We start from the raw sequence: 25409 nt of genomic DNA, 5'->3' as shown, positions 1-25409 counted from the left end.
CAACATTGGACGGTATTTGTTTACGTAACTCGATATTGAAGCCATATTTTGGTTGGATTTTTCATACTATTTCAATAAAAAAAAATGTCAAAGAAGCATACATGTCTCAAAAACTTGCAATGATCACTGATCTTGCGTAATCATTAACAAACTTCAATATTCCTTGAGAAAGAACTTCAGAATATTATATCAGGTTCTCTCGAAAGTTTCTTTTACGATTTGCATTTAGTTGTTTGGCAGTGATTATATGAACAGACACCCTTATCTCTTAGAGGTTTAGATTATAACAGTAATAGAGCAAAATGGATTTTACACAATTTAGTCATGTAACATAAAACATAAAGTATTGTGTATGTATTACATACTTATTAATAAAACGAAAGCAACTTTTAAGACAACTTAACACATTTACGACTGGCAGATATTTTACGTTTTTAATACCGAGTACTAACAAAGATAATAACACTTTGAAGCTATACATCGCAATTTTGTATCGTTAGGGTGCAGATAAAAGTTACAAAATATGTTTCGAAATATTGTAAATATGTAATGTATAAAATAAAAATGATTTCGTAATTTTGTCATAACCAGGAATAGAATTTAAAGTAACGCGAATTCACGTCAGCGGTCGCGAATTTGTTAATACTGGACTTACGATGTCCCTCCAAGGGGGACAACTGAGAGCAAAGGATCAACAAAAATATACAGGGTGTTCCAGTTTTTTCCAGCCAAACTTTGCCAGCGTGTTCTATACACAAAAGCAAAAAAAAATGTTATATGCTTTTAAATGTTTTATGAAGGAGTTATAACTATTAATACAAAATGATAATGAACTGGCATTTTGTCTACACAGCTTACGAAAGTGTAATGAATATCTCTATTTGCGTTTACATAAACTCTTATATTTACTTACTAAAGTAGTTAATATCGACATTTTTTATTAACATTTTATGAACGAGTTAACATTTCAAAACGACGTCCATTATTACGAATACAGAATTGGCATCTAACAAAAATTGACCCTATCGTATTACTAATTTTTTTTTCATTTTCTCTAGTCGCAGCAAATGCGTTTGTGATCCTCTATACTAACAGTACTTCAGCAAGTAAACATAAGAGTTTATGTAAACGCAAATAGAAATAATCATAATACGTTCGTACGCTGTAAATGCCAGTTCATTATCATTTTATATTATTAGTTATAACTCCTTAATCAAACATTTATGACCATATGTTCATATAACATTATTTTCTTATTTTCGCAAAGTTTGGCCGGAAAAACACTGGGACAGCTTGTATATAATTTTCAAGTAACACTAGTTTACAAAATAAAAAAAAATGTACATTCAATGCCACAATTTTTTCTTATGTATTTTGGCCTACTAAACTCGAGAATCGCAAGAAAAATTTTTTCTATGAATAGGTTTTTTTTTATATGAATTTTTGCATTTTTTTCGATTTTTTTCAGACATACACTCCTATTTTAGGCCATATCTTGAGTTAGAAACGTCCGATTGAGTCGCGCAAGACGTGATTTTAAAGGTAATCGAATTTCCAACAATTGGTTTTTACATTATTATCCAATCGGTTCAATAGTTTAAGTGTTAAGTGTTGATTTTTTCGGCTAAAATAGAACACGAATATTTCTTCCATCGCCTTGGAAAAATAGAAATTGTCAAATTATGTCCAATTTCTTATTGTTTACGTATAGATCGCACTTTTACGAAGAAAATAAGCTTTCGTTGAAGAAAATCTATGGATAAATACCGGAGTTAGGAACAATTGAGTAAAGGTGCAAAAATTCCAATTTAACTCTGTTTTTGTATTTGTTTCCTATTTATATAGGAAACATATATTTAATTAATTTCGATTAGAAATAATTTCGGCCTTGACTTTGTCTTCTGTTATTCGTTGGGTTCGTTTCTCTGATAAAGAATCAAATGTAGTCTCCCAACATTCTTTCATCCCAATATTCTTGGCAGCGCTGTTCAATAGTTTTGATATCTTGGTGAAACCTTTCGCCGTGTTCGTCACTTACATCGCCAAGATTCTCCGGGAAACAATCCAAGTGAGAATGTAAAAAATGAATTTTGAGCGACATATTTACGCCTGTTGAAATTAAAGTTACAATCGAATGTAAAAATTGTTTCATTTTGTCAAATCAAATGGAATAACAATATATATTCCATACCCATTTTTGCATAATTTATCAGCAAATCTTCGACAACTTCCTTATAATTCATACTCTGCCGACCCACGAGCCCTAAACTATTAAGCAGCGCTATCAAGGATATTGGGATGAAAGAATGTTGGAAGACTACATTTGATTCTTTATCAGAGAAACGAACCCAACGATTAACAGAAGACAAAGTCAAGACCGAAATTATTTCTAATCGAAATTAATTAAATATATGTTTTCTATATAAATAGGAAACAAATACAAAAACAGAGTTAAATTGGAATTTTTGCACCTTTACTCAATTGTTCCTAACTCCGGTATTTATCCATAGATTTTCTTCAACGAAAGCTTATTTTCTTCGTAAAAGTGCGATCTATACGTAAACAATAAGAAATTGGACATAATTTGACAATTTCTATTTTTCCAAGGCGATGGAAGAAATATTCGTGTTCTATTTTAGCCGAAAAAATCAACACTTAACACTTAAACTATTGAACCGATTGGATAATAATGTAAAAACCAATTATTGGAAATTCGATTACCTTTAAAATCACGTCTTGCGCGACTCAATCGGACGTTTCTAACTCGAGATATGGCTTAAAATAGGAGTGTATGTCAGAAAAAAATCGAAAAAAATGCAAAAATTCATATAAAAAAAACCTATTCATAGAAAAAATTTTTCTTACGATTTTCGAGTTTAGTAGACCAAAATACATAAGAAAAAATTGTGGCATTGAATGTACATTTTGGCTGTAAACTAGTGTAATTGATTTGAATAACCACACTTGAGCGTTGAACAGCCCAAACGCCCGTATTAGACGGCCCTGTTCGCGCTTATTGGAGAACACGGTCCTAAAAGAGTCATCGGTTCTCTAGCACGTCCCTGGCGGCGCCTTCCCACCCGACGCCAACGACACCACGCTGGTTACCGTCAGGGCTGCTATCGGGTCGCCGCCAGTCGTTGGTTCAGTCGACGTTTATAAGCCGAGCCGCGACACGGAAACGAGCGGAGGCGCGCGTTTTCGAAAAATCTATGGTGATACCCTCTTCGTTCAACCCCTAACATATCGTTGCGTTCCGTCCTTAACCCACGCGACGATTGTGCATCAAGACTTGTGGCGAGAACGATCGAACTACCTGCGAACCTACCCTGTGTCGTCGTCAACCTTGTTCAGCTCGGCTTTTTATCGATCGCGCCTCTTTCGAAAGGGCTCTCCAGAATCACCGAAGAGGGTCGAAAGCTGAATCCGCGAAGACGAAACAGCGAAGATGGCGGATAAGATTTACTACCCCAATCCGGATATCTCCCAGAACGCCCACTGCAGTTGCATGGAGCAGTACAAAAGGATGCACGAAAAGTGAGTGTCGTAAGGGTTGTTGCGCACATGTACGCCCGAACTGCGGAACGTGATATAAAATCGAGACATTTTCGAGTTTTTTTTTTTAGTATGGGGGTTGGTGTTGAATCGTAGTTAATCGGAATGCAAATTATTTTGTCATCGCGAGTAGTTTTCATTTTAATCTGGACTTGTTCGTGATAACGTCGAAGCTGTATCGTCCTTTCTTCCCTCGACAACCATTGACTATCTCGAGTGTATCTGGAATAGTATAAAGAAGTCTCTTATATTTCCATAAGCAAACGTTCAGACGCATCGATCGAAGTTCAATAAAAAATGTATTTGGGAAAAAAACGACAGAGCTAGAAATCATAGGGAAAAATTCATCCTGAATAGTTGTCAAAATTGTTTACACATTTTTTTAAAGAGAGAAACATTTGAACATTTGAATTAGCAAAGCTAAGAGGAGTGAAGATTATCGGGAATTGCTGTACGAAATTTCTCGTCGTCGCCCATGTGTTATCTTTTGCTCTCAGTGTAGCATAATAATTATTCTCGCCACAACGTGATGCAGGAAAGGATTCGTAATCATATTTGAGAAGTATATTAATAGAATCGTATAAAAATTTAAATGACGTTCTGTGTACTACGTTGCTTTATACACGGATGTTACAAATGTCGCGAATCAATAATTTTGGCCGAGAAACAGCTTGGCTGGCAGTGCCTGAAGCCGCCAACCTATGGAACGAGTAGCTTTCAATTATCCTATTTCGTAAATAAAAGAATACATGCCTGAAGACGACTTAACGGAACAACGAAGACTATAGATCTCGGCTATTCTATTATTCAATGAGTAATAATGATTTATGAGCGCTATTGTTTGCTCTTTCGTTATACAAATAAAAAAAATTCAGAGAACAATAGTAGAATTAATGTTGAAAACATTAATACGTTCATTGGTTACTTCATTGTTTTGTATAAATGAGATCATGAAAATAATATAGCGCAAAAGTAACGTTTATTATTACTGGAATCAGGTATCATAATTGATGAAACGAACAAAACATTCGGTGGCTGTCTTAACCGTCTACACAATAGTAGTGTAGTATTCTAAACTTATAAAAAGGGAATTATTCATCTTGATCATTTATACGTCCATTATTCAATTAATACTCAAACTAAATAATACACGACTGACAATAGTGTCGATAGAAAAAAGATTATAAGTAATTAATGTAAAATTTTCTGAAGAAATCATATTTAATCCAATATGATACGAAAATTAAATTCCTTGTGGTTGTAGGAACGACGAAGAATATTCTTTCCTTATAACTACAGGAAATTTTACTTTCGTTCTTATCATAATGGCTTAAATTGTCACATTATCGAGCTAAACAACCATGTATCAATTATTCATAACGGAATTTACACAGATTTTTTATTGGTTCCTCAGTGAGGCAAATTACGTAATAGAGGGTTCAAGAGATTGATATTCCAGCAGTTTCGTGATCGCTGAAAAGTGTAAAATTAAACAGCAGTTCTAGGGAAATCAGTGAGAGTGCATGAGAAAGGATGAACGGTAGCGAATGGGGGCATAATATTAATCATAGGCGAACTGTCAGGCATGTCTATTAAATAGATTCCATCGGTGCTTGTTAATTCGAGTAAAGAGGAAACTTGTGGGTGGAGGTGACTGTGGAGGGTGTCACCTACGACATATTAATTCTGAGGTTTCGAGTTCTTTTATGGTAACGATTTTCCGAAATGTAATATCCATTGAAATAATTTGATATTAGATATACAGATGGATCTAAAATAGATACTAGAATATACAGTGGGTGTAGAATGTATTCGTACACCGATCAATTTCCCAAAAAACTTTTGTGTAAAATTGTAATTTCTTAACTTCCTTTTTTATAATCAATGATATTTTACATATTCTCGGAAGTCCCTATGATAGATCTAGTCCAAACAATATTTACTAGTTAATATAATTTGTGAAATTAACAAAAAAATACGAAAAGTGGGTAAAAGTATAGAAGCAATAAGTATTTGTACGATTCTTATGACGAACCATTTACAGTAGAGTTTATAATGTAAACACATTAGTTTATTGCTCCGTACGAATTAGAAAACATCAAATTTCTAGAAAAGTACTTTTAAACAGTAGTGCAAATACTTATTGCTTCAACATTTCTATCTGTTAATTGTTTTTTTCTTGTTAATTTCACAAATTATAATAACTAGTAAATGTTGTTTGGACTATATCTATCTTAGAGACTTCCGAGAATATGTAGAAAGTTATTGTTTATAAAAAATAAGTTAATATATTACAATTTTACACAGTTTTTTTTGAAAATTGAATGGTGTACGAATACTTTCTACACCCACTGTATAGGAGAAGAAATGAAACAAATTCAGTGTTACTTTATCGTGATAGTAAATTGAAGTGAAAATGATCCGTAGAAATGCTCGAATGATTTACATTGAGATTTTTAAAGATTTTACGTTAATGTGACTTGCTCCAAGAATTCAACTAGAACACCCTGATGTTTTTATTGTGTTTGGGATGTAACCTACATGTTACACTAAAAATGAAACGCAGAAATTTTATGGAATATTAATTTTGTATTTAGAAGATTGGGGGCAATAGAGATAGTTTTTAGTTCAAGCAGTCGTACATTCAAGTTTTGTAAATCTGGCAACATCATTTTACGTATGTAATGCCATACAGTGCCTACTATAGAAATAGCACAAAGATATTGATCCTTCTAGTGAGCTGTTACAAGATACAATTTTACAGATTGTTGAAAACAATAAATAATTTGTCCAAGCATCATTATTTAGAATAATATCCATAAAGATCTCTGGTTTGAGACTTCTTGAAAATATTATATAAAGATGTAATCTGGAATAAACATAAAAACGGACTCCATTTTTCCTTGTTCAAATTGAATATTTGCATGATTGTTTTAAATTATATTTTTAAGGTCTATGCCAGAGATAAAAATATATCGTTTATGATATTTATTCTGAACAATAAAACTTGAACCTATTATCAGTAATTCTCTGTTATCTTTAATTTAGGTTTTCAATTTGGAGACATCAATTGTAATTTTATTTTGATGGATAATTATCTGAAAATTTTAACGACCAATTTAAAGTGTATATTTTTATAAATAATGTTGATCGTTCATTTAAAAGTAGCGCGATGTTCATTACAGTATTATATGTGCAGGAACAATTGTAATAACACTCTACATTTTATTATCATTCTATAATATTATTAGGTGAAATATCTGAATATATTGAAAAAAAAAAAGCAATGAAATTTATACAAGATCTTGCACTCCTCTTCAATAAGATGTGTTATACAATAAATTCTAGAAGATAAATATTAATTTGTAATAATGTTAGTCTAGCGAAAACAATTAGTTATACAATTTCTTACAACATTAATTAATATATATAGTTTTTTTGCTGAACCAACATTTTCACAAATAAATAATTTTCCATTAAAATGTATTATGTAACTAGCCATAGTGGAGAGAACTGTACAACAACGATTGAAACGTTTATGTGAAAATAATCTGCATATTTTCGTCACACTCAACAAAATTATATCTTTCATATTTAAAAGCAATACTTCCTATTCACCTACGTGAACGAATGTGTTTTAATTACTTGTAACGTATTTCCCAGGTCTGTGAAAAATCCACCGGAATTCTGGGGTGAAATAGCGAAACAATTTTATTGGGAAACTCCTGTGGCAGATGATAAGTTCTTTTCGTACAACTTCGACTTGAACAAAGGTGATATTTTCATAAAATGGATGGAAGGGGCCTCGACAAACATAAGCTTCAACTTACTGGACAAGAATGTGAAGAGCGGAAACGGCGACAAAATTGCGTTTTATTGGTGAGAATTCTTTATCTGATACTGGAATACTACGCGCACGTCATAAATCATTATGAAACTGTGTTACGCATGCCATTGACATAATACGTAATGCAAAACGCAATTCTGATAGAGTCTGCGATAACACTGAGAGCCAAAACAAGGAAAATAGTATTAATAAAATTTTGATACAAAAATTATATTAATATTATTCTTTGAAACTGAATATTAATCTTAATATTATTTAAATTCTTCCATGAAATATTCACGTTACTGTCAAAAACACCAAGCACAATTTATTAAAATAGAAATCGATAGTAATATTTAAATATTTAATTTTCCCTTACCTTCCTTGTTTTATTTATACGAATCTACACAAACTTAACAATTTCTATCGATTTCGAATTCAACATCGATCCTACTCCATCGATCCTTGTTAATCCTGAATTCGTCACTATTATTTTTAAATAATCTAAACGAGTCCAAATCCCTCAACAGTTCTAAATTTTTCATTTTCATTTAAAAAAGTTCTACACAACTCGAAATTTATACGCGCGCAAGCTTCTGCCATAACGGAGACTTTGAATAGACGAGAGAGCCAACCGAACAACTTTCTGACCATGTATAACGATTCATAGGACCGATTTCAGTAGCAGTGCTTTTAACGACTTCATTGCTATGCAAAATACATTGGCCGTTTATAGACGCAAGTCATTCGAGCGCCGTATAAGTGATACAATTTTTGTTCGCTTTGAATGTACTACAAACGGTATTTGGAAAGCCGAAAGTGAAAAGTACGAATAAAAGAAGCATTCTTAGAATTCACTGCAAAAATCTTTTTATTGTGGTTCATTCTTGTAATATTTTTCTCTGTTTATCAAGTTTATCGATACATCGATGATATATGTGCATTACGAGAGAATAAGATTAAACTTCATAATAAAAAATGTATGTTATTATTTAAATTTAACTAATGTATAGTACTCGCAATATTGAATTCTGTTCTTAGCATTTATGGCTATTCAGAGTCATAAATTGTTTATTCTTTCATTACCGTGTAACGCGTGGTTAAACGTAAGAAAGTTTAGAAAGTTCGCATAGTCAACCTCAGTTTTTAAGAAATCCATTTGAAATTGATTACTGAAAGAAGATAACCTATTTCTACAAACTAAAAAATAATAATTTTCTAGTTCCAACGAAGCTACACACTTTAAATTTCGATAAACTATATCAAGTTAATTAGTACGTACACATATTTTGTTTTCAAAATAGCATATCAAAAAATATAAATATAGCACAGCAAAAGAGCATATATTTATTTGAATAACTCATCTTAAATATTGTTACAAATTAATATAAAATTTCAATATAAATTCTTTTGTAACATTTATAGACTTCCAAGGATGGCTCTAAAATGAAGAGTTAAAATCTAAAATACATAATTGCATATTTGAGAATGGTAAATTATCGTTCTTTAAATTATCATTTTTATACCGATAATTATTCATTTCATTTCGTATTTAAAATATGTTAGTTAATGTTTCCGCATGCCATTACAGAAATACTACGTACGAATTATTATGAATATACTGCAATATCAGAACACATCATTTTATTTTGCGTTTTAAGAGTTTACAGTGTTTTACAGTGCGATACTTCTGAAGTAATACCTAATTTACAGAATTAAACTTTGCCAAAACTTTGTCTATCTATCACTGAATAATTAAAATATTCAAAATATCACAAGTAATTGCCTTAAAGAAACAAAAATAGAGATATCAGCGTTTCTGTTTAATTTAGTCCTCTTTAGAAATTTGTCCAAAATTAATAAATTAATTATGATACACATTAATTATTTTTTTAATATAACAAGTAAGAGAAATATGTATTCCTGTAATTTTCCTTAAATTATTTATCTGCTGAGATTAAGTAGACGGTGTAAACAACTTGCATACAAGTAGTAATATATGTTAAAATATGTAATAACAACTTTACAGTAAGCAATAATATTTACAGTTCATATATGCTAAAAGAAAGTAATACATACATTAAACGTACAAGTAATTTTTTATTTTCAATTTTTTCTTATCTACGTCAAATTAAATGAATACGTGCGGTTAATCTATAATATTAATTAAATGGAAAAGAAAACGATATATAATTACGTGTGAGATTATTCAGAATATTTAATATATTTTTTGTATTTAAAATGAAAAAATTAATTACAAATAAATTACTTAAGAAACATGGTACTGATAAAGTATATAAAATATTAATACGAATGCACTATAGAATACAGGTTGATAAAAGATAAAGTGTTGAGCTAAATGTCGTTGTCACATTCTTAAAACAATAAACACGGCATCCGTAATTTTGTTTGAAGAATCCTATACTCACAATCGATCAATGAATCAGACAGGCATTCACACGGTTCGATGGTTCGTTCATATCGTACGATGCTCGCTGATTTGTCCAAAATTTGTCACATAATCGGAGACGGTGTTTTGATTGGCTGACGGCACGTGATGCGCGCGATCACGTCAGGCCATATGACTCGGTGATAGATTTCTTGAAATACGGTTAACGCGGAAAGTATTTATATTTGTGAAACACGTACGCTTTTGTAATCAAATATACATTTACCATTTTACATCTGTTATATGTTTGTTTAAACATTGTATATCTGTCACATATTTGTTTGATTATTATTTACATAAAAAAAAAAAAAATTAAACGATGTCAGTTAATAACAATGTCATGTTAAATAAATATAACAAGTTACATTAACGTGAACTTCATACTTTATGTGATTTTTGTTCGTTAAGGCAAAGTCGAACATTACAGCATACACTATAGCACATAGCGTGTCACGTGAATTTTTGTAATAACTGTCATTTAAGTGTTCAGATTGTAACGAGCAACTAATATATATTTACTTTTAGTACTTACTTAGTAGATAATTCGTTTAGTAGATAAACGAATGTTTATCGTTTTTCATTCAAATGTATACTCTCGAGTGAACGTGATGGCATGTTATTTTACAATGGAATTTTTACAACACACAGTAATTGCTCGCGTCGTAACTTCTTTGAAAGTGTGTCTTGGACTTTCTCCTACTGATTTCGCGTACTTATTTACATCTATTTACATTACACAATAAAGTAGTATCAAGGTATTGACGTTTAATATCAAATTAATGCAAATATAAATGTCATAATTGGTATTTGGTGAGTGAGTGTTTGTGACTTAATATATTAGATCGAATTGAAACTTTGTATGTTTTAGAAAAACTAATAACTCCATTTTATAATATTTATACAATATATATTTACTGACAAACTAGAGTTCTCAGTATATATATATATATATTTTTTTTTTTTTTTATATAATTAAGTCTTAGAAAAGTAAAAATATACATCGTTATTGTATCGTAATACTGTACAAGTATAAAAATGTGTTTCTATGAAAAATTGCAAAAATTCGTTAGAAAACACGATTACTATATCTGACAATGTCTTGTAGCTGTTCATACTAACTGAGAAAGTAAAAAATGATAAAATTATTAACCCGCTTCCTAATTATTAACACGCTAACAGCGAGGAAAGAAAAGTTTTAACAAGATTTCGTTTACGGAACACTGTAATTTGTGCAAGAATATTGTAATTCGAAAATATATATTACACCTCGCTTTAAATTTTAATTAAAAAACTTAGATTTCAATTATTTTTAATATTTAACGTATTCAAAGAGGGGGCGAATAAATTGAAAATTGTATCGGGGCCGCAGTGATAGGACATGCTAGGAATAATTCATTTTCAGCCATAACAACCATATCATCAGTATAAATATCCACTATTACCAATTAGTTCAAGTAAATTAATATTTTCAAAGAAAGCGTTAATCGTATACAGCAGAGAAGTTTGTTGACATTAAAAAACAATTAATTAAAGAATTTAAATGGGAAATTTTTAATACCTAAGCTACTATAGCTCAAATTTAAAAGTTTGTGACTGTTATTCTCTGAGACCATCACAAAATCAGTTGAACAGGAAAATATTATAAACTCGATCAAGTGGACGATGTTGTACAAGTGTATACTGATTTAAAATGAAAAAAGTTTTAGTAATTTAAAGTAATATAAATGTTATATAGATATACATTATATATTGTTTATATATATATATATTTTTTTCTTTTTATATAAATATATATATATATAATATATTGAATATACATTTTATTTGAACAGTATTGTGAACATTATTGTATTTTCAAATTTTAAGTTACAGAAGTAATTGAAATGTAATGTTTTGTAATCATTAATGATAATTTGTTTGTTCTTCAATAAACTTCAATTTAAAAAGACACGAAATTATATAGGCAAAAATAATCTGCCCATTGAGTAGCCTTAAAAATTAAAAAAAAAAAAGAAGAAACAAAAAATAGATACATAATAGATTTTCGAGTCCATGAAGAAATGAATGTTTATTCAGAAAAAAAGTCTTTCTCTACATTTCGTCACTGAAAAGGCAAATACCTTCCGTTCGACCAGTTATCGTCTATAGTAGACCGTGAATATGTTCATTTCATAATGACAGATACTTTTACAGAAATTTGCTTGAAGTGTAAACAAAAGCGCGATAACTGTCATTGACTGAAAATTACGACAAGTTTGTTGACCAATGATCGATAACAATCGAAAAACGGAATGACAGTACCATAAAAATAGATCGCTGTTTTCGTCGAATTATGTTTGCAGACGTTATCAGTCGTGTTTGTGAACGAGTACAATCGTTATTTTTTTTTACGTAACTACGAAATTGCTGTTACAATTTACTTAATCCCGCGCGATTTGCCTAGATCACGTGACACCGATGACTTATTATTCCTCAATACGTGACGAATTGTTGATTGCTGGAGCAACCGTCTGCTTATCCCTCCGAAAAAAACCTTATCGTAGACGGTTCATGAAAAAAAAGAAACGATCGCAGACTATATCTCTTTCGTAATACGATGTTTCGGTATGATAATGTATTCTCACGAATAAACCCGTGGTCGTGTATGAACTTAACCGTGGCACTGCATTCAAATTATTTTTAAATATAGGGAAAAAATAGTTTACGCGATTTAAAACTAAATCAATTCACGGATATATGACGTTTCTCCCGCTTATCGAGTAAGCGTGACACGTTGTTACGACGGGCTTACTCGCGACGTGTTACATCAAACTGTTTAACTCTAACTACTCAACCGGAAAAAGTATTGAAATTGTCAAGGTCGTAGTATACGCATGCAAAATACGAGTCTTGAACTTTACACCTGTTTTGTTAACACGTTCGCAAATCTAAAAAAAGGAGCTTCAAAGTGTGCAACTAGAGTTTGTATAATAGAAGAAAGATAGTTTAGAAGTGGATATGTTTACGTGAATTAAATAATAATGAAAAGCATACTAATTGGATGCAGATAGATGAAGATGAAGATTTTATATTACTTTGGATTTATTTGGTAATAATTTATAATTCAATTAAGAAGAATGAAACGAGAACAGGTTTTTAATATCTGTGGTGACAGTTATGTACGTCCATAAGACGTCCGGTACTGGACATTTGCAGAATGTTTTCTGTACGTTCTCTGTACGTCCATGGGACGTCCGGTGCTATCTGGGATAATAATATTAATTTACAATTGTAAATAGTGTATTTTATATTCGGAAAAAAATATTCTGTTCTACATATTGAATAAATATTGTATTATAAAGAATATTAATAAATAATATTTATTTTGTTTAAAAAAAAGTATTTTTCCCTAAATCTAGAAAGTTCAAAACGGACATCCCTGGGACGTACAAAATTTAGGTCCCATGGATGTTCGTAGAAAGTTCGTAGGACGTTCCGGGCGGACGTCCCTGGGACGTACAGAATTTAGGTCCCATGGACGTTTGCAAGACGTTCCGGACGGACGTCCGACAACGGACGTCGGACGTTTGGACGTAAACTGGACATAAAATGGACGTCCATGGGACGTGCGGTGCTATCCGGGAAGTAAGTAGCATTAAATGTTTATCATCGTCATTATGTACAGAAATTATGAATCTTGAACTTTACACTTGTTTTCCAACCACGCGTGTGAAACTAGGAATGTAAACTGTTAAATAATATTATACAATGAGAATTTGAATAATGAATCGAAGATAATTTAAAAGTCGAAGTTAGAGTGAAACCTCAACCGTGTCTAGGATTTTTCGCAAAATCTTAGATTTCCGAATTTATATGTTTTCGCGATAATCCTATTCTTCACTTGTTTATGCATTATTTTCTTGGAAAAATCGTATTATTAAGTTCAATTTCAATAATGATTTCATATTGTAGGAAGTCATTGCAAAGTCTTTGTAGTTTTAGTTACATGTATGAGTAAATGCATTTTCAACGTTTTAACAATTTTTTATAAACAATTTGTTAAACAATTGCGATTTTTAATGTGTTTTTTATACACGATTCGAACGAAACTGGACTGTATATGTAGACCTATCATTACACTAAAAATCTATCGAAAGAAATTTTTGTAAAGTCTACTGCAAGTCAAGATATTTAATTTTTTGGAATGGCGTACGGCGCTGTGCCACACGTGGCGGCGTTGCGGTCGTGGCGTAGCGCTCCGCTGCACTGGTGCTTGCGCGTGCCTTTTGTTTATAATTTGCAAGTTCTGAGATGATTCAATTCATCCGCCCTCAACTTGAAAACTGCAAAAAGTGTGTCACATCGATCTCCAATAAATGTCCTCGATTTTCGTATTAATTTTGTTTACGTAAGTTCATTTATTCCACATGACATATATTCAATTTAAAAAATGCTTCAGTTATTATTTCTATTTTTTCCTCCTCGCAGAAAATAATAAAATGGGCCGTCCCAATGAATGCTGTAATCTACTCAATAAAAAAACAACATAAATGCATAAGAAATAAATTATTTTTAATAACAAAAGAGTGGAATGAGAAATTCAAAAATTGCATTGGATTTTATGTTTGTCACAAATGTCGCGCGTTATGTTATTTGTAAAAAAGAGCTTTTTTCCCTTCGCAAATAATCAATTCTTCTCGACGTGAGGAAAACGAAATCGAAGTTGAACCCATGAATATTTTTTGCTACATCTTATGGTAAATCAGCCTGTGATGGGAATGGGGGAACTGTAAAGAGGCTTGCGTACAAAGTAAGTTCGCAACGGGTGGACGGTAACTTCATTAATACAGCTCGAACTTTATTCGAATGGGCAATTAGAAATTTCGAACACGTTCATTTCGAATTTTGCTCTCAAGCTGAACATAGCGCTAATGAAAAGAAACTAAAAAAGCGTTTCGATGGAAGCTATGTGAACTTGGCACCCGACTTTTCAAAAATTAATTTTTTTTTATAGAAAACGATAGCATTTCGTTTGTACCTGATTGTTCCTCCAATAGTTTCGTTTGTACCTCGACCAATTAATAATTAAAAAAAATTCAAAAAATGGTCAGCACCCGACATCGAGATTTTTGAAATCGGTTTTTCTTGATTCTTTAGAATCGTTTGTAGCCGTTTGTACCGCTTTTCGTTTCGTTTGTGCCTCAATAGTTTAAATTTTATAGAAATTGTTGATCCGCGTAAGAGTGAAGTTCGTTAATTTTCAACTATTGAAGTACAAACGAAAAGAAAAACGTTTCCGGCGGGTACAAACGATTCTAAAGAATCGTGGAAAAACAGATTTTAAAAATCTTGAAAATTAACGAACTTCACTCTTACGCGGAACAACAATTGCTATAAAATTTAAACTATTGAGGTACAAACGAAACGAAAAACGGTACAAACAGGTACAAATGATTCTAAAGAATCGGGAAAAACTGATTTCAAAAATCTCGATGTCGGATGTTGACTATTTTTTGAATTTTTTTTAATTATTAATTGATCGATGTACAAACGAAACTATTGGAGGTACAATCAGGTAAAAACGAAATACTATCATTTTCTATGAAAAAAAATTAATTTTTGAAAAGTCGGGTGCCAAGTTCACATAGTTTTCGATGGAGCAATCATTATAAAAAACACTCGTCAGTATCATAACTTTACTGTGCTTGACCAAGAACATATTTTATGTAAAATAGTTTCAAACTTTGAATCATCTGTCAAACATGCAATCGTAAAAAATAAAAAATGAACTAGCAACCCAAGCTGTTTTTTTCATGTATAGAATAGTTAAAAATTACATTATGTAATTAAGATGTAAAAAAAACTCATTATTATTTTAGGAATAATATATTTTCTGTGTTAAAGACTGCATCTTTTACTCCCATATACAACTTGTTGTTGTTACAGATATTTCAATTTACTAGTACGCTCAGCGCACGAGCGCAAACGTACCCTCGGCCGGCTTGGTGATACACAAAATGAAAAAATTAAATATCATGACTTGCAGTAGACCTTACAAAAATTTCCTTCGATAGATTTTTAGTGCAATGATAGGTCTACATATACAGTCCTCTTTCATTTGAATCGTATATGAGGAACACATTAAAAATCGCAATTGTTTAACAAATTGTTTGTAAAAATTTGTTGAAACGTTGAAAATGCATTTACTCATATATGTAACTAAAACTACAAAGACTTTGCAATGCTTCCTACGATATAAAAACATTATTGAAATTGATCTTAATAATACGATTTTTTCAAGAAAATAATACATAAATATATAAATAGCAATAAACAAGTGAAAGTTCTTGTTCTATACTTTGAATTTATGTAATAGTTTCGGAAATCTAAGATTTTGCGAAAAATCCTTGACACAGTTTTGACGCGGTTTCACTCGGTACTTATCTGGATTAAATAATGACAAATTGTATGTTGGTGGTATAGAGGCTGATGTCGATTAGAATTTATTCTCTTATCATTTATAATTTTATGAAAGGATTAGTAAAGAATTTCTTAACATTTACGTCGTAATAATTTGAAAATATTGTACTAAATTAAACATTCACGTAATTCACACTAGTTGGCATTAATTGATTTATCTCCGTAAATCTGAACTCAATTCCACTCATTTAATTCTTTTTGACACAATTACTCATTCAACTGCACTTTACTCAGACAATTTCCTTTCATATCTTTTGACTATTTATTTACCTTCCTTTTCCTCTCTGTCATGTACAGTTTGTTAATAAATTGGGCGATATAAATATTTATATATTAATTTAAATTGGATAATCAAATAGAAGGCTCGAGTTTACAAATTTCCTTTACTAGAGCCATTCAGCTTTCTTAAATTATATTTCGCACTTCTGATCTTCTTTTTAATTTGTATATGAACTGCGACATCTATTACTGTAAATAGAGTCTTTAAAAAATAAATAGCTCGATTAAGAAAAATTCATAAAAGTGAGCCTTATTTTAAAATACCATAACCGACGTAACACTTCGATCTTGCGTGAGAAATTAATCAATAAAACTGAAATAATTTTGTTACAGGGAGGGCAACGATCCGGACGATTATTCACGGCTGACTTACAGGAAATTACTCGAGGAAGTATGTAGATTCGCCAACGTTTTGAAATCGAAAGGAGTGACGAAAGGAGACCGTGTCGCGATATACATGCCGATGATTTTGGAACTTCCTGTTGCCATGTTAGCGTGTACCAGAATCGGCGCCGTCCACAGTGTAGTGGTAAATATATATTCAAACCAGATTCGCCTTTCGCAAATACACAAAAAAGAAAACGGAGACAGAAAGAGCTGAAAAAATCGCCATTCTTAAAAATGAAAGATCGGCAATCTTTAACACATACTGTTTCTATAATTCTTACTGTAAGTGAATATACATCACTTGAAACATTTTTTCTTATTTTGAACAGTCAAATAATCATAGGTACTCTGCGATTGTTCGTAGCAATATATATTTTTATGGACAACAGAGACAAAGATTGAAATATTTCATAGTTCGATTTTTAAAAAATTATTTTCTTTTATCTAATGCAGACGTTCGACATATTTCAGTTAAATGAGAAATATTAAAATGTATTTCTTTGTTCGGAGGTTTTTAAAATATATATTTTATTTTCCATAATGCATGAATTCTACACATTTCACTTAAATGACGTGCAGGAATAAATTGCATGTTGCGTGAATAGGTATCCGACGCATTTATCTTATAAGATTCAGAAATGGCGGGCGTTTCAAACGGTGAAACTATGGCATACCGGGAATGTATATTAAAAACGTACCGGAGAAAATTTAAATACGCGCCAAATATAATATATGCGATGAATAAACGATGAGTAACATTTTATTCGTTATTCCTAGAATGAAAATTAAAGTTGAAATTATCGAGCGACAAATAAAGATGATCTGTTAAATCGAAGAAACGTTACTATATCCATAATATACATACATAAACATATCTCTGACGTAGCTTGAATGCATTAGCATTCACAGTCTAATTGTGAGAACAACTTTCGAAGTTAAGGTTTCTTTCAAGTTAACGTGGAATTTGATTCGAAACGTATCAAGTTCAAGAATTTTTCAATTATCTTGTTAACCATTAGAAATGACTCCTATTTACAAACAACGTTGATCAGTCTCTTTCCTGATATTCGGCTTTTACGAATTAGTAAGCAATGTTAATCATGTCGACTAATCGAATACTTTTTTTGAAATCGCTTTAATTATGCTAAGTAGATAAAAATGTATGAAGTAAGGGTTATCACATATTGCGAGACATATTTACCAGTGAAACCATGTATATACTATATAGCTGTCTAATAAAAATCAAAATGGAGGGGGTCGAACCTCACTTACCGGTGCAATATTACAGGAAGAAAGGCAAAATATTGGTCCTAGGTTAAGGGAGTATCCTGAATTAGGAGAACTAAAAAAAGCGGTTCTTCGTGAATTTTTTTAGAATGGAAAAAATCATTAATTCTATCGAACTTTTTATCCTATTTTCATAGATATTTGAGTAATCTGTCCAAATTTTTTCAACAAGAAATATTCAAATTGTGTCGACTGTGACACACATTTGTAGAGCTCCTCACAATTAAAACCTCCCATCGACGGGAAAGATGCAGGTCGTAATTTTGGTCTGACACAAAAAAACCACAAGAAATTTTCATTTTCATACATTTTTCTTCTATGTGAACTAAGAAAACCGGCAAAAATGGTGATATGTGAAATTACTGCAAGTTTAAAAAAAAGAATGAGTTCTTTGGGTGAAAAAAATCACTTTAACTTGATAAAAAAGTTGTTTACAATTTTTTTTTGTAGGAACTTTTTAGTTCACATAGAAGAAAAATGTACGAAAATGAACATTTCTTTTGTTTTTTTTTGTGTCAAACCAAACTTACGGCCTGCATCTTTCCCGCCGATAGGAGGTTTTAATTGTGAGGTGGTCTACAAATGTGCGTCACAGTCGACTCAATTTGAATATTTCTTGTTGAAAAAATTTGTACAGATTACTCAAATATGTATGAAAATAGGATAAAAAGTTCGATAGAATTAATTATTTGTTTCCATTCTAAAAAAAATTCACTAGAAACCGCTTTTTTTAGACCTCCTAATTCAGGATACCCCCTTAAGCAGCATATGACGTCATGAGTTAGGGGAATGAGGACAAAAGTCGAGTTATTGTCAGACGTAGAACTAACGAAGGCTGACTGTGACATCTGACACAATGTTTTAGTTTGCAATTCCTTCTAGGTATTGTCTTTCTTTTTCCTGCGATACCTGTCACATAAATACGCTATGAGTCGTAAAAACAATAGCGTGGATTATGTCTACGACGCATTTGATAACAGGTGACTGGAACTTGAAGGGAGTACTTTTTTTGTTCAGTTATAAAGTAGCTTATTTTGTTTGTTAATATTTTTTTTGCTTAAGGTCTTTAAAATATTTTTGCCAAATTCTATTAAATAAAATCTTAAATTATCTTAAGAACAACAAACTCTACAATAGTATATACTAACATTAATCAAATAGAAATCCAATTACATCTGTCGCTAATTACCAAGCAGTAGATGCGACGAAAAAATAAAACCATATAAAAAGAAAATCTTAGATTAGCAAAGTTGACTGTGGATTTTATGCATTTCTGATATAAACTAACATAATAAATACATGTTAAACAACTAAACGGTATGTCCAGTGATGCAAACCAAATAGCGACATTGTTATATTAATTGAAGAATATATTAAACATACATTATGAATATTTTATGTATGCTTTCTATATTATTGTATGGATAGTCACAGTTCAATCGCAGTCCAATTATTCCCATTTATACACCAAAAGTTTATGTCAAATACTTTAGGCATAACAAAATTATAAAAATTGCCTAGATACTGCCCAAAAAAATAGTAAGGGATAAATAAAGAGATTATTCTAAAGATCAAAACAAAACGAGAATCTCGAATGACGAACTTGCGTTCGATGCTTGATTACTTTTCATCATAAAATCCATTTCATTCTATGTAGATTACTTTAAAATTCTTCTTAAAACTAATCCAGGAACGTTTGCCTTAGACGCAATTTGTATTTACCACAATTAACTCGTGCATGGAGTTATTTGCTTAATAAAACTAGTGAGAAACAAATTAAGGACTTAAACAGCATTAATCTGTCGCAGATCAAATTTCATTATACGGTTACTGGAACTCCTAGCCTCTTAAATAGCGCCACTAGAGGGTAAAGTGGTTAACTTGTTTGAAACAAGTTTTATTCAGTAAATGCCTTTGTACTGAAGTTAACTGCAACAAACATAAATTGTGTTTAAGGCAAAAATCCTTATTCATATTTTGTGTTTGTATTAATGCTCTTTTCTTATTGAATTTCCATGTGTACGATTAGTTTGGAGGGTACTCGGCGGATTCGTTAGCTGAGAGGATCTTGGATTCAAAGGCGAAGGTTCTGATTACGACCGACGGAGTGTGGAGAGGCGAGAAGCTTCTTGTCCTGAAGACAATCTGCGACGATGCTGTGAACAAGGTCAAAGAACACGGCCATGTAGTCGAGAGTTGCGTGGTAGTCGCCCACCTGAGGAGACTTAGTGCTCCGCAGGGTCGCAAAGACACACAGGGTACGTGGAAAAAACAAATTCTTTATTCAGGATGAAAACTATATTTAATATACACAATTACAAAAATATATTAGCTCACTCCATAACTTCGTGCTACAAGTTGTATTTATATTTAACCTCTTGAGAGATACTGGTACATATGTGTACGTTTAGTTCCTGAGCTCTTTTATATATTATCGCGTGTAAATAGTCATCAGAAGCGTAAACAAATAATTACCATTAAATTTTTCAATAACTAATACAACAACAACGTTACGAGATTAATAAGTGTCCTAAGTAAATGTTTACTTGAATTTCTGTTGATTTCTAATCAAACAATTAGCCCTCAAGAGGCCGATAAAAAAACTATAAATTATAATGACTGTTAAAAAAGTGGGGAAAGATTGTAGAAAGGGTGACTACATTTTTCATAACACTTGAAGGTATGTTTCATGTATTAATTTGAATAGCACAATAATAAGTGGCATGAACTTGTGGGATGATCTAAGATGACTCCAGATGATAGAAATATTTTATCTAAGAATTCTGAGTGTGTTATCACATGACTGCGGTTGAAATGAAATGATTCATGAAAAAAGTCATACAGTGGGTGTAGAAAGTATTCGTACACCGATCAATTTCCAAAAAAAAACTGTGTAAAATTGTAATTTATTAATTTATTTTTTATAAACAATGACATTCTACATATTCTAGGAAATCTCTAGAATACATAGAGTAAACAAAAAATAGCTATTTATGTAAGTTGCGAAATTAACAAGAAAAAACCAATTAATCGATAGAAATATTGAAGAAATAAGTATTCGCACAACTGTTTAATGTTTAAAACTTGATTAAAAAAAAAAGAAATTTACATTAATTTATAAATAATTAATACTTCGTGGGATTTCCTTTTGATTTTATAATTATTGCAACTCTTCTAAACTTTAAATTAACTAAATTATTAGTTATTCGAAGTGGGATCTTCTTCAATTCCTCTATTAGAGCCATTTTTAAAAGTACTTTCCTGGAAATTTGATGTTTTCTAATTCGTACGGAGCAATAAACTAATGTGTTTACATTATAAACTCTACTGTAAATGGTTCGTCATAAGAATCGTACAAATATTTATTGCTTCTATAGTTTTACCCACTTTTCGCATTTTTTTGTTAATTTCACAAATTATATTAACTAGTACTATTAACACTGTATATTATATCAAATAGAAATCAAACTCTTACCACTGTGTTCGCCCTTTTAAACAATCTAACATTTACCTAAACAGTTTTTCCATGGATCTATAAGGCATGGAGATATTTAAGTCTTCTCAGTTAAATGGTCCGCACTGTACAATAAATTTAGAGAATAGTTACTAGAAAATCAATACTCTACAAAGTAAACCACTGCAATCGATAGCGGGTAAATGGTATGATTGGGATACTATAACCTTTCTCTCTATCAGCGATGAATCGATATACACATTTTCCGTTCACCAATCGGGTTTGTAAACCCTCTATTGCCTACATTTCACTTTACCTCGTTTTAAATAAAAGTATACATAAACCGTGTACACATTCACATAAGAAAATATTCTACAATTTTCAAGAATAAAGAAGAAAAATCGATAAATAACATTCTAAATTTTATGAAGGAAAGACAAATGGAGTAAACGGGACGAGCGACGGAAACGGCGTAGGAATTCCTAATATCCCGTGGGACGACGATCGGGATTGTTGGTGGCACGATGAAATGGAAGAGGCCGAAAACAGATGTTATCCCGTTTGGATGGGTGCGGAAGATCCTCTTTTCATTCTATACACGAGGTAAAAATTTTAATAAAAATAAGTCTCTAAGCTCCTATTTTTCTCAGTAATGGAGGGGAACGTTATAGAATCCAAAAGGGTAGTGAAAGAAAATGTGTAACGTAGCAAAGTGTGATTGCTTGAACATCTGTTTATATTAAAAGATTGATCGTCGATATTAAAAAAAGGCAGGAAGAAACAATTACTTCTTAGTCATAATGAAGAAATGAAGAAGTAATGAAGAAGAACTAAAATGAAGAAATTTATCTATCTAATAATTTAGTTCTCTAATAGCCTTTTATTTGTTTATTTTTTTATTGAATTGTAAAGAGCATTTAGTACCCAGAAACATAGAAGAAATTTTGTTGTTTTTAAAGACAGTTTTAATTTATATAAATAATCTCCTAATTAAGAAATTAATCTCTTCGTTTTCATACCTTCTTAATCGAATCGTTAAGAAACATTTAGTAGAGTAGAAACGTAAAAGAAACTTTATTGTTCTTAAAAACAATGTTATGACTAATATTATTTAAAATTCAACATCTATAAATTTAAAAACCACTGTCTTGAACAGCAGTTCTTCCGAAATTTCTTCCATGAAACATTTTTTGTGATATCTTTTTTAATTAATACATGTTTCTTTTTTGTGAATAGCGGCTCCACGGGTAAACCTAAAGGCGTTCTCCACACAACAGCTGGATACTTAATTTATGCAGCCACGACGTTCAAGTATGTCTTCGATTATCATCCTGGCGACGTGTATTGGTGTACAGCTGATATTGGTTGGATTACTGGCCACACTTACGTTGTGTATGGGCCCCTAGCAAATGGAGCCACTTCTGTAATCGTGAGTTCATTTTAGAACTTTCATCTCTTATGACTTTAACCCGAGATCTATCAAAGAATCGACCGACCAAATTATTTTATCCTACATGTTACACTTACAAATGTAACAAAATTAAATAGAAGAATTACTTGAAGTATTTTTCATTTTAGTTACGATAAGAATAACAGATTTACTGTTTTTCATCATAGTACTCGTCAGTAAGGGTTATCTAACATATCTTGTCTCAAAGGTGACGTTATTAATCATTTGAATACTCGAAGGTTTCCACTCGGTCCAGCTTAATTATGATCCAACCATTTAATCTACAAATTACCAAATAATTGAAGATTAGATTTATTAGATAAACCTCGTTTTTATCAAAAGTATTATTTTTCTTAATACTCTGGGAGCCTCTAATAGGTCGATAAAGATAAACTTTGTTTTCATCAAAAATATTATTTATCTCACAAGAAAAAGTTTTTCCTTGAAACACTGGGAGCCTCTAATAAATCGATAACCTAAGCTTCTATTCTTTAAAAAGGCCGTCTCTGAACTTGATAGCATCTATTAGATAAACTTTGTTTTCATCAAAAATATTATTTATCTCACAAGAGAGAGTTTTTCCTTGAAACACTGAGAACTTCTAGTAGGTCACTAACCTAGTATTCTATCTCTGAAGAGGTCCTTTTTGAACTTAATAGAATCTGTTTGATAGGTTTTGTTTTTATAAAAAATATTTATCACACAAGAAAGAATTTTCCCTGAAAACACTGAGAGCCTCTAGTAGATCAATAACCTGGTCTTCTACTCTTTAAAGAGGTCTGGTCTGATCTTATTATTATTTTTTTACGTGATAGGGAGCAAACACCTTTAAAAATTGCAATAGAACACAAGATAGAAATAATAAAGCACACTGTGCAATATTATTTGAGTTGTATTCATTTTTATTTATAGTTTGAGGGTACACCGTTTCATCCGGACAACGACCGATACTGGTCAGTCATCGACAAGTACAAAGTTTCGCAATTTTACACGGCGCCGACCGCTCTCAGATCGCTCATGAAATTCGGAGACGATCTGGTGAAGAAACACAATCTGTCCACTCTAAAGGTACGTTCAAATTGAGAAAAAATATAACAAAATTATGAATGGGAACGTTAATGTAAACTGGTGATTCTTGAATGAAACTTGAAAGTTATTATTAACTCCTTATTAACCCTATCATATCAATTTCACGTAAAGTTTATTGTTATTACAATGTCAACTGCATATTTTCATTAATTAATTAATGAATGATTTTAGAAATGACATATCTGATAAAATATGTAATTTTTCTCTATCGATCCTGGTTCGAAAAATCTGTAAGAAATCTGTGTTTTCAGTTAAAGGTTTCTATATTATACAGTTTACTTAATAAATTTTTTTCATGAATCAGGTGTCTCAGAAAAATGTTCTTGAAAACTGTTTACATGTTCCATTTAATGTCACGTGTGTCTCTTCTGAAATAATCGATTCAACTCAGTTTTTTACATTAATAAACTACTCGTAATCGTGTCTATTGTAATTTTTCAATAAAGTGCTAAAACAATCGTAGTGATTACTAATAAACTCATTTTATTTAAGAAAATTTGTTTGCAACCTCGGTATATATTTTTGATAAAACTGATATAAAATAATATAATAATATAATATAGATATAGATATAATATATAATATAAAAATAATATAAAATAATATTATAATGTGCATTAAAAGAGAAAAAATAATAATCACTAAACAGGAAGTTTAAACTAGTTTGAGCTGGAGTTTTTTTTTTTTTTTTTTTTTTTTTTTATTTTAATTGAAATGTATGTGTCCAGGTGTTAGGTTCTGTAGGTGAGCCGATTAACCCCGAAGCTTGGCTTTGGTTTTACAATGTCGTCGGACGCGCAGAATGCAGCATAGCGGATACATTCTGGCAAACGGAAACCGGAGGCCACGTTATTACGCCTCTTCCTGGCGCTACACCTATGAAACCTGGCTCTGCAGTAAGCGATTCTTTTTATAACGGCATCAATAAAAAAGTTCGTACGGTTTTTTGATAAGGAACACCTGTTATATATTACAATTCAGTGAACACGTGAGAAAGTAATTGTAAGGTTAAAAAGAAAATGAAAATAACTCAGCACATAGTTTAACACTTATGGAATATAATTTTCTAGTATAACATTGAATTCATGAAATTTTACAAGTATGTTACTCATTGATAGATTTTTTGGATTTTCTATTTTGTATCGCATTGTTTGTATTATATAATGTACTAAAC

General features: G+C 31.3%; 1 protein-coding gene across 1 annotated transcript in view; it reads left to right on the top strand.

Moving 5' to 3' along the window:
* The first annotated feature begins 2639 nt into the window (after positions 1–2639).
* Positions 2640–25409, top strand: part of LOC128895080 (acetyl-coenzyme A synthetase) — a 29363-nt gene continuing 6593 nt past the window's right edge. Inside the window, exons 1-8 of the mRNA XM_054157328.1 lie at positions 2640–3537; positions 7219–7434; positions 16902–17097; positions 20272–20500; positions 22128–22299; positions 22933–23125; positions 24059–24214; positions 24964–25131. Coding sequence (XP_054013303.1) covers positions 3449–3537; positions 7219–7434; positions 16902–17097; positions 20272–20500; positions 22128–22299; positions 22933–23125; positions 24059–24214; positions 24964–25131 — 1419 coding nt within the window. The 5' untranslated portion in view covers positions 2640–3448. The remainder of the gene's footprint in view (positions 3538–7218; positions 7435–16901; positions 17098–20271; positions 20501–22127; positions 22300–22932; positions 23126–24058; positions 24215–24963; positions 25132–25409) is intronic.

Source organism: Hylaeus anthracinus, unplaced genomic scaffold, assembly GCF_026225885.1.
Source record: "Hylaeus anthracinus isolate JK02 unplaced genomic scaffold, UHH_iyHylAnth1.0_haploid 4, whole genome shotgun sequence".
Classification (NCBI taxonomy): domain Eukaryota; kingdom Metazoa; phylum Arthropoda; class Insecta; order Hymenoptera; family Colletidae; genus Hylaeus; species Hylaeus anthracinus.
Note: the sequence above shows the minus strand (reverse complement) of the source record. Positions and strands in the feature narration are given on the sequence as shown.